Source organism: Sminthopsis crassicaudata, chromosome 3, assembly GCF_048593235.1.
Source record: "Sminthopsis crassicaudata isolate SCR6 chromosome 3, ASM4859323v1, whole genome shotgun sequence".
Classification (NCBI taxonomy): domain Eukaryota; kingdom Metazoa; phylum Chordata; class Mammalia; order Dasyuromorphia; family Dasyuridae; genus Sminthopsis; species Sminthopsis crassicaudata.
The window spans coordinates 643,058,002-643,069,189 of record NC_133619.1 but is presented as its reverse complement, the minus strand read 5'-3'; the positions used below and the strand labels follow the sequence as shown (position 1 = coordinate 643,069,189).

The 11,188-nt window shown below is 38.3% G+C and overlaps 1 protein-coding gene across 1 annotated transcript in view; it reads right to left on the bottom strand.

The window, feature by feature from the left end:
• Positions 1–3,616: 3,616 nt before the first annotated feature.
• The window catches only part of LOC141564537 (sulfotransferase 2A1-like), a 31,539-nt gene continuing 23,967 nt past the window's right edge, over positions 3,617–11,188 (bottom strand). Inside the window, exons 4-7 of the mRNA XM_074307113.1 lie at positions 8,471–8,597; positions 7,635–7,729; positions 4,871–5,051; positions 3,617–4,243 (exon numbers count right to left, since the gene is read on the bottom strand). Of these exons, the coding sequence (XP_074163214.1) occupies positions 4,125–4,243; positions 4,871–5,051; positions 7,635–7,729; positions 8,471–8,597 (522 nt within the window). The 3' untranslated portion in view covers positions 3,617–4,124. The remainder of the gene's footprint in view (positions 4,244–4,870; positions 5,052–7,634; positions 7,730–8,470; positions 8,598–11,188) is intronic.

Here is an 11,188-nt window from a genome sequence, read left to right as displayed (position 1 = left end):
TCCTATGCTCCCTCCAGGTAAGAACCCTCGGGGTTTGAGACCCGCTGAAATTTGGTAAATGGATGTGACCCATTATAAATCTTTTGGTCGTCTGTCTTTTATCCACGTTGTGCTAGACACCTTTTCAGGATTCAAAAGAGACAGCCCCAGTGGTCACTGAATTCCTTATACAAGCATTTGCAATCATGGGTGTGCCACAAGCAATAAAAACAGATAATGGATCTGCATAGACTTTTTTTTTTTTTTTTTTTTTTTTTTTTTTTTTTTTTTGCTGATTTGATTGAGGTTAAGTGACTGGGGGGACAGCTAGGTGGCGCAGTGGATAGAGCATCAGCCTTGAATTCAGGAGGACTCGAGTTCAAATCTGGTCTCAGACACTTAACACTTCCTAGCTGTGTGGCCCTGGGCAAGTCACTTAACCCCAGCCTCAAAAAAAAAAAAAAAAAAAGAGGTTAAGTGACTGGCCCAGGAACACACAGCTAAGCAGTGTTAAAGGTCTGAGACCAAAATTGAACTCAGGTCTTCATGACTTCAGGGATGGTGCTCTATCCACTGCGCCACCTAGCTGCCCCTCTGCATATACTTCTAAACATTTTCCATACTTTCTTCCTCAGTATCAGATTTTACACACCACTGGCATACCCTTCAATTCTTAAGGACAAGCAATAGTGAAAAGGAGAAACAGAGATATCAAGACCCTCTACCAGAAACCAAAGAGAGGGAGAGCCACAGATAACCCTAGAGAACTTTTAAACTTAATGCTTTATACTATTAATTTTTTAAATTTTTGATGAAGATGGGCTGGCTTTGGCAGACAGGTTTCACAAATTGCTGGAAGGCCAATGTCTAGCTGGACACTGGAGCAGCTCCACTATCTTTAGATAATTGCCAGGTGATGTGAGGAGATCTGGAGAGCAGTGAATGGGAGGGACCAGGCAGAAGAACTGCTTGGGACAGAAGGTTTGCTTGTGTATCTACAAATGGAGCAGAAATCCAATGGGTTCCAATGAGCTGTATCCACCTTGTCCATTGGAGAGAGATGGAAAAAGTGAAGCCCCTCTGCTTATTGAGGCTTGAGGCAGGCATGAAACCCACTCTGCACGTTAAAAAAAATGTACAAACACTTTTGCAAAGATGATTTCATTTGGCACTGATGGAGAGAATGTGGGCCCAACACAAAACTCAGTAGACCTGAAAAATGAACTGCTCTTGTGAAAGAAATCAGCAAGTGTCCCATTTGAATAGCCCAGAGTTAACCAAGGTTGACAAATGAAAGTCACCTTACTAGAGCTGGATATTTTTCTGGATTGGCCATGGTGATGGGGAGAGGTATGAAGCAGGAGGAGATTTTGAAATCTAGTCAACTAATTGACTAATCTAGTCACGTTTCTCTGCCTACTGAAGGAGTGAATAACAGGTACATGAAAATGTGATTTCCATTGTGGAAAAGCACCAAAACACCCTTATCAGTGTATATTATCTCACCATGACAAACCCTGATAAGGTCAAAGAAAAACTTTATATAAAAACCTGAAGATGCTCATCATCAATGTGTTTATAATACATTATAATATCAGACATATTCCTTAAGAGGGCTACAGTCAGAAACAGCAACGATCACTTATTACTGAAGACTTGCACATCTCATCCTCTCATCACCAACATTATCCTCATACAATTATTTAGGGCACTTTAGCCCATTTCTCATTCCAGGAGGCACATAGTGTGATCCTTTAACAAAAAGCCTGCTCAGAGAACTGGGGGCTGTCAAGGCGCACTTCTGATTCAATCCAGGGAGAAGACAGCTCTACAGCCTGAGTCTCTGGTGAGTTGTGATTATGGCTCCCGGTATATCTGCCCCTGCTGATTTATCATTTGCTTGTCTCCATGGGACTCTGATTTAGGTAAAAATGATAAAACAGTAAGGATGGTATCTTTTAATTCCTGCATCAATTGGATTTATATGAGGCAGAGTTGGACAAAGTCATCAGCCTCACTCTGTCCTTCAACGTCATCAATTTGGCAACACCGAAGTCAAGATGCTTGGCATGGGTTGGTTTGGAGTAAGGACTTTGGCACTTTTTGATATCTAACCATGCTCTGATTCAGCTGATAGCTCCATTCTGGGGCTGGGGATTCTGATACTTTCATCAAAACCAGCCCTTCTCAGACTCACCACACTGTTCTTTCTCCCCAGGTATTTCCTAGGCCACCAATGGGACTAGGATCTTATTCCCCCCATTTTTTTCACTTGTGACTGGAAAAGTTATCAAATTAGCTTCAACTTTCCTGGAAAGTATGCATCAGCCAATCTCCGTGTGGGACATAGCCCCCTTCTGCAGGCCAACCAGCTAGTGTTTCCTTTAAAGGTCTTAAGATTGCTCTTGTCCCTGGCTGGCTCTAGAGATTGACATCCCTTCCTGATATCAATACCAGGTGTCCAGAAGGAGCTCCCAGTATTCATGGCTGCTTGGTTGCAAACCCTGATGGACAACTGGTGCAACAAAGCTACACCAGGCAGAATCAGCTCAGGGTGTCCTTGTTGAAGAACCAACTTTGTAAAGTTTTATTTATACTTAAGCAAAGCTGCTTATGTGACCTGTGAAATGCTACACCCCAGTACCTAACCTATTGAAATACCAGCCTGTATCGGCCTGCTTCAGACACTCTCCAATTCCACTCCCAAACCTTGTGGCTTCCCTGGCCAACACTCCCTCCTGACTATGCTTCCCCTATTAACATGTAAACTCTTTCAGCACAGGGCCTGGCTTGATTTTATATTTGTAACTCTAGCACTTAGCAAAGTGCCTGACATAGACTGAGGACTTAAATTCTCATTCATTAATTTTTCATTATTTTTATTCAAAATTGATGCTTATATTAGGCTACTTCATTATCCTGATCCCTATTCTTTAAATTTTTATTTATGGACATGGGATAGCATGGCTTTCACTCCTTTCTTCGATTTTATTTCCTCTGAATTCCTCAGTATCTCACCCTCTATTGTTTTCCCTAAATTTGGGCTTCAGTTAGGTCCTAATTGATGCAAATAATGAATTCCATAAAGGAGTCCTATGCCTTCTAAGTTTCATTATTCAGATTCAATATTCATTATTATTATTATGAAAAATATATCCACTGGCTAGAGCCCAATGGAAAAAATGCAATGTGAATGTGAATCATGTGCACATTTATGAGATTCATTATACACAGTAACCAGGACCTGGCTGTAATTCTCTATAGACTCAACTTTGGTCAATATAGGTGGACAGCATTCTTTCTTTTTCTTTTTTGTTTTTTTAACCTTTCCTTTAAAGCTTTTCAGGTTATATTTGCAAAATTCCAAAAAAAAAAAAAAAAAGTCTCCTTACCAAATTCCTTTTTATGCAATTTATCCTTTGTTTTGTGTGGTTATTTTAAGCTAGAAATGTTCCAGAAATCAAAGGATCAATTGTAATGCAAAAATATCTCGTTTTGCAAACTATTCATCATGACCAGCTTGGAGTCATTAAATTTATTTCATCAAGGCAAGCACTATTTGACATTACATAATCTCTTAGCATTATGAATTTGTTGAGAAATGATTACAGTCACCATCATCTCAACAGGTAGAACATTCAGCTTACAACATTCAGCATTTATTTATGTTTAAATCACAGGCTTAAAAGGATCTTTCCACAATAATATCTTTTTGTTTTGTTTTGTTTTGTTTTTTTGTTTTTGTTTTTTACTTAATAATTTTTTATTATATATTTATTTTTTATAATATTATCCCTTGTATTCATTTTTCCAAATTATCCCCCCCTCCCTCTATTCCCTCCCCCCGATGACAGGCAATCCCATACATTTTACATGTGTTACAATATAGTCTAGGTACAATACATTCCACAATAATATCTAATGCATGTGAGTCAAAAGTATAATTAGCATGCTGAGTAAGGGACCCACACTGGAAGCTTTCCTTTGGGAAGCAGCATGGATGCCTGTGTTTCAATTCTAATTTTCTTTCTGCTAGGTATAGTAATAAGAGAATAAAAAGTAGAAGAGAGATGCAAAGGAGGAGCCAGAATTATCATTTGTTGATCATATAGGGATGAATCAGAGAACACCAGATGATCTCCATCTCAGCATTGATCCCATGGGAAGAGATCTTGGTCCATCCCCTTCATCTTCTCTTGGTACAGCTTGTTGAATGTCTCCATTTGAGTCACTGTGAAGTGGTTTTTCCAGTCTCCACAGATTCCTGTCACATATGGAATGAGGGCAACAGGTGCTGGGGTCATGTCCTTAGTGATCATTTTTCCCCATCCCCTTCTCCCTTTCCTCCTTGGCTTAGGAAGAAGACATGGGTAAACTGCAGTGACTGATATTGATGGGATAGCACCCTCCCCTGCAACCAGTGAGTTTTTCTCTTCATCATTCATCATTTAAGCAGTATTGACAGGGAGCCTTGCCTCTTCCTCTTACTGCTCCTCTGCTGAATTTTTCTCAGATGCAGGAAAACCTGGGAGAGGTTTTCTTGGAAAGTCATACATTCTATCTCTGAGTGTATCATATACATATATATATATATATATATATATATATATATATATATATATATATATGTATATATATATATATATACTACAGTATTATAAATACATATATAATATATTTTGCTAAAACAAATATACTATATATAGTATAAGTATACTACAGTCTATTATATTAATGGGACAAATTCTTAGGCTGTCTCTTTTCTGTCCTACTGTTTTGAGATTCATACCTTCTCTGATTCTATTTCTGAGTGCCTAAATGTTAGCTGGGATGGGAAGTGTGGTGAACCACCTACTGAACTCTCTTATGATCCTAGAACATTGCTTCTCACCTTTTCTCATCATCATAATTTTAACAGATTCCATATTTCCAGAAAATATAGGTTCTTTGTTTTCCAGTATATAGTTTTTCATGACTTGGAAGGAAGCATTCTTCACGACTGAATTAATTTCTTCCTCACTCAGCTCCTTGCCCAAGAATTGACAAATTTTTTCCACACTGCCCTTAAGGTTCTAGGAAAAATTACAACAACTTATAATGGTGAGATGAAAAAGTCTTAGAGAAAGAAAAGGAGGGAAAGGGAGTGGACAAATGTGTAAGAGAAGCAGAAACAGAGATTTTAGATGAAGAGAGAAAGAAAAATCTGAAGGGAAAGATTTGAGAGAAATAGTGAAAGAACTAAGTAAAGGGACAAAAGACATTAGATTGGGTGCTAGGGAGTAGTAAGAATGGGAAAGAGGATGAAAAGACAATCAAGTAGTGAAGGAGAGAAGGTAGACAATTTGAAGGTAGAATAGAGAAGAGGAAAAGGAAGTAAAATAAGAAATTATGGTGAGTGAAGAGCTGGTATGGAAGGCAGAGATAAAAAAAGAGAAGAATTGACACAAATGAAAGAAAGTAGAAAATAATTGGAAAAGATGAGGAGAAAAAGGAAAAGAAAAAAGAGGAGCTGGAGTAAAAAAGAAGAGGAAAAAAACAGGAGAAATAGAGGCAAAAACAAAGGAAGAAACAACAAATATGGGAGATGGAGAGAAAGAAAGAAATTAAATGAAAATAGAAAGAAGATAATTCAGTTCCAATTGATCAGAAATGGACACAATCAGCTGCACCCAGAGAAGGAACACTGGGAATGAGTGTAAACTGTTTGCATTTTTATTTTTCTTCCCAGATTATTTTTACCTTCTGAATCCAATTCTTCCTGTGCAACAAGAAATTTGGTTCTGCACACATTTGTTGTATCTAGGATATACTATAACATATGTAACATGTATGGGACTGCCTGCCATCTAGGGGAGGGGATGGAGAGAAGGAGGGGAAAATTCAGAACAGAAGTGAGTGTGAAGGGATAATATAAAAAATTGCCCATGCATATGTACTTCCAAAAAAAAGGTATAAATATAATTATATAATTATAAAATTAATAAAAAAGAAAATAGAAAGAAGAGTTGAAGAAAAAAACTAAAGAAACAGAACAGAAGGAAGAGATGGAGGGAAAGAAAAAGGAAAAGAAAATAGAGAAAGAAATGTAGGGAAAGGAAGAAAAGAAAAAAAATTGGAAGAACAGATCGAGGGAAAGAAAATGGAAAAAAGGAAAAAATATTGGAGTAAAAGAAAAAAGAAAACAGAAAGTAGAGTAATGGAAAAAAATGAAAAAGGGAAAAGAGGAGGTGGAAGAAAAGATAGAAAGGAAGAGAAAAAAGGAAAAAGAGAAAAAGAGAAAGAAAGAAAACAGGAAGAAAATATGAAGGGAAAGAGGAAGAAAGAGCAAGCTGGAAGAAGAGTTTAAACGAGAAGTTAAGGGATACTGAGTAGATGGGGAAAAGCAAAATATATCTTATTAGTAGATGGAGTGGTTGAGGAGAGGAAAGAAAGAGGGAAAAGGGATTAAAGAAAAGGGGGGGGAAAACCCCATCAGGGTAAGTTCATAGAGGAATATGCAAGAGATCTCTGAGGAAATTTTTTAAAAACTAAGAAATGAAGAGGAAAGAAGAGGTTTAGACAAAGAGACAGACGATAGAAAAAGAAAGAGATAAGGCATGAACAAAAGTATAATGAAAGGAAAGGAAAGACATTAGGCAGGAGAGAAAGTACATATAGAGATTGGGTAAGGGAAAGCTCAAGAGATTCCTGGGAAATTACTCAGGATTGTGGGAGCTCCTCTCACTAAGTTCCCAAACCACACAAAGAAAATCAACCTCATGTGGCTGTCACAAGGGAAGCTTCTGACAGATATGGAGATATCCTGCAAAGAGCTCTTGACAAATGCCAGGTTCTCTCCATGGAAGAGATTCAGAGTGAGGGGACATGACTGGACCAGAGGATGGACCCAGGATCAGAACTAGCAGGTACTGTAAAGAATACTTGATGGTTTGGTTTTTTTAAACAAGTTACTGCATCATATATTTGTACCTTCAGAACCAAACACTGGCATATGGTGTCTGGCCTTTCTGAACTGGCACTCATTCCTCCTTTCTCTTTCTCAGCTGCTCTGTTGATGCAGTTTCTGACATACTCCAGCTTTCTCCTTAGGTCTGTGTGCTCCGTCCTATTTCTAGATGTTTGTGCCTGCTTTCCCCTCCTTCTTAACCCAGTGTCAGCCTCTGATGAACATGGCCCTCAATGTCTTGGTTTGGGGCATTTGTTCTGACTTTCCCCCATGCTTGGAAAATTCATCACTGTCCATTCTGTCTGACTTCCCTGGCTTTTAAAAACTCCTAATGGAAATCCTACCTTCTACAGGAAGCCTTTCCCAAGCCCTCTTCATCCTAGCCTGCCCGTCTCCTGAATGTGTCCAATTTATTACAGTACTGTTCTTATTCATATAAAGTCATTTGCACATTCTCCCCAATTAGATTTTATGCTGTTTGAGGGCAGGAACTATCTTTTGCCTTTCTTTGTATTCCTAGCACTTAGCAAAATGCCTGGCACGTAATCCTTAGAAAACATTGTTCCTTTTCTGAGTGAAACAATATGCAACCTGTCATGCAGAACTAAGATATATGCAAGATTAATTGGAAAGAATTGAAAAAAGGGAAGGCAGTAACATTAATGGGGACCCCTGGAAAGATGAAAAGGGAAAAGGACAGGGACCTTACTTGATGAAGTTCCTCATAGGTTAGGAACAAAAACTTCTCAGAATTTCTCATGGGAAGCCATCCTTTGATGTGGTCAAACCAGGACCCAAGTGGTACTGAAAATGAATGGAAAAGGAGAGATGGGAGCCCAGGTTATTTTTGTTTCAGGTTGATAAGGTGCTTACCTGCCCTAGATGCCTGTCAGAATGAGAGTCATGGACAAAGAAGTAAGTTCTGCTCTTATGTTATACAGTAAGAGGGGATAGTGGGGTTGGGAGTGGAGAGAGAGCTTGATTCCTAATCACAGAAAAATGTCATTTAAGAGCAGTCTAGCTAGGAGAAGAGCCCAGGGAAGTCACAAGTACAACCAAGAACTTGGTTCAGGTGCTGGCCTTAGCCTGAGAGTTCTCAGCAAGAGAAAAGGCTAGGTTGGACCCCTGAAGTAAATGATATTAAAACTTCACTATGGAAGAAATAGGGGAACTTGAATGGTTTACATTTCAATCCAGGCCCTGATCTGCTCTCTTGAGACTTTGCTTTTCAGAAATACAACTGGTCTTAGATTCAAAAGGCCTGGGCCCGAATTATTGTCATGTCTGAAAATTTCTTGGTCATATAGTCTTGAAAAAATCCCTTTTGCAGTCTTCACTTCTAACACTCTTCTCTAAGATGGGGGAGGCAGTCTTTGCACTGTCTATATTGCTGAGCTGTTGGAAGGCATGTGCCTCCCAGGAAATGAAAGGATGTCAATAAAATAGGGATTTTCATTATGATGGTAAAAGGGTGCTGAGAACATATAGAGAAAAGTGATAAGGATGGGAAGTAGGATGCAGTTCCATCATTCCTTCTTCACTCACATTTTCCCTGCAGGAACTCTTCAAAGAAATGCTCAAAAGTTGAGTATAATGGGTAACGTGGGACATGATTTTTATAATGGTATAAAGATACAAGGACGTCCCTTGGATTCCTAGCAACATAAAGGATCTGAAAGAGAAATCGGAAGATTGCATGGTTAGCACATCCATTTTCCTTCCTCATGAAGCATCTCTAGCTGGGAGAGCATTTGACCCATTTTTTGGAGCTGCCTTCTCCATCCATTTCTTATATCTCTTGTCTTTACTACTGTGCTGGCAGGTAACAGGTGCTTAATAAATCTTTTTTGGCTGGCTGACTTAATTGTCTTTGACCATTGGTGCTACTGGTAAACTGTTTCTATTGTATGTAATTACTCATAGATGCATCACTCATGTTGGTAACTACATATTTCTGCTATGGTCATGGCAGCACCTACTCACCCCAGGGGCTAGATTGCTTTTCCCTAAATACTCTCATAATATCAGATCCTGGTTCTCATAGAAAAACCACCTCAGAATTGGAGTTACACTTAGATTTTGTCAAAATTCTACACGTGATTCTGTTGTAGGGAAAATAATTTCCTCATTCATGACTTTAATTTTGAGTCCTTGCCAATGTCTTTCTATTAATGCAAAGCAGCTATTCACAATAATGACAGTATTCGACATCAAATATACTTATTTACTTAGCAATAAGGAAAAATAAAGAAAGAAAGGGAATCAGCATTTATTAGATAGTGACTTAGAATAAAGGCATGACAATATCCTGGCTGAGGATGGCATTCAAATAAAAAGGACAGATAATAATGTGTATGGCAGGAGTCTTGTAACTCAAATTAAACTAGTTTTCAATTGAAAAGTATGAGAAAGAGAAGCATATAATAGAAAGGATGTCTATTCTGGAGGAATTGGAAATTCTGTATAAAGAAAGGACAGAGAGGAAAGCAATTCTAGGGGCATACTGAGTGCTTATCAAACGTTTCATTTGATTGACTAAAAGAAGTAAAGGGATTATGATCAGAAGTAAACAAAGATGCTCTGGAAATATTCTAATTAACAAAGACTGCAGATAATGCAAATAAAGTCTCATCACAGAGAATGTACCCTAAAAGTCAAAATGGGCCCAGATAATATAGGGAAAATGGAGGGTAAAGGCAAATGAAGGAGGGAGTCATGACACTAATATCTTCAATATGACTGAACAACTTGTTCAAAGATCTTTCAGTAAATGTACTGTTCCATATAGTAGAAATGTTAGCATCTCCTTATATATCCTAGACATTCAGGGTTCTCTGGAAAGAGGGGTTGGACACCATATGTGACAGCGTTGATGTACGTCTCTTTCCAGCTTCAGCCTGAAAATCTCTATTCTTCCCTTTATATTCATCATCTTCTCCTCTTCAGACTTTTTCCTTGATTACTTTTCCCTTGATTCCTTCTTCTCTTCTTCCTTTAACTCAAGTTGTTCTTCAGAAAGCTCTAGCATTGCAGAAGAAAAGAGGCAGAAGGGAAGAGAAGCAGCCATCCAGTCAAACCCCTACATTATTGAAATATTTATTCTTTTAGTGCCATCTGCAACCTCCTTGTCTTCCTTTTGCACCTCCTCTTCCCTCTTCCTCTCCTAATCCCAGTTCTCTGATTCACAGCCTGTATGGTTCAAGTACACAATAAACCTATCTGCTTGAAAGGTATTAAATAGTGAAGTTCTTAGATGCTTCCCCTAATGTTCCAATTTTACTTTGACCCATGGAATACCAAAGGAATTGTTGATGAATAAAATCTTAGTGGCCAGAGCCAGATCTTTTAGATCTCTTTTTGTCTGATAAACTAGAAATTAGGGATTGCCCTGAGTGCTGAATAGCCTGGGAAACAAAGACCACTTTAATTACTATTAAGAGCTGAGCCAACACTATAAAACTGACAATTCTACCTAAAGTAATTTACTTATTGCTATGCCAACAATTATTTAATAGGGCTGGAAAAAATAAAATTCAATTGGAAGAATGAAAGGTGAAGAATATCCAGGAAATCACTGAAAAGAAATGTGAAGGTAGGTGACCTAGTCATACCTGAGTTCCAATTTCATTATTAAGTGGTAATTATCAAAACACTTTGTCCCTAGCTAAGAAATAAATTGATGGATCAGTAGAATAGATTAGGTATACAAGATATTATAGTAAATGACCATAGTAATCTAATGTTTAACAAACTCAAAGATTTAAGCCTTTTGGACATAAATTCTTTATTTGATTAAAAACTGCTGGGTAGACTGGAAAATAATCTGACAGAAACTGGTTACAGACATATTTCATACTGTATACCATATCGTAATGTTCTTTTCTCTAAATTGTAATGTTCTCTGGGAGCAGGTTTCTAGGGGTGCTTCTGGACGCAGCCTTAGTTTCAGTTCAGTTCAATAATCCTAAATGCAGCCAGGAGTTAAAGTCCAGATCCTTTATTGTGTCCTTCAAAGTCCTGAATCTTTTCCTGGGCCCGGTTAGCTTTAATAGAGGCTTATCTCTCTCCTTGGTTCCAAGAGCTCCCTCCGAATCTCTCCAGTACAAAGGTGGAAGTTGGAATGAATCTTGACTCCCTCCCAGAGCGTGGGCTTGTGGCTTTCTGACTTGTGAATCTCCTAGAAATCAATTCTAGATGTAAATCTCCTGGAAGTCCCCAATCTATGTATGCTCTCCAAAGGTGTGAACTCCAATGTGTGAACCA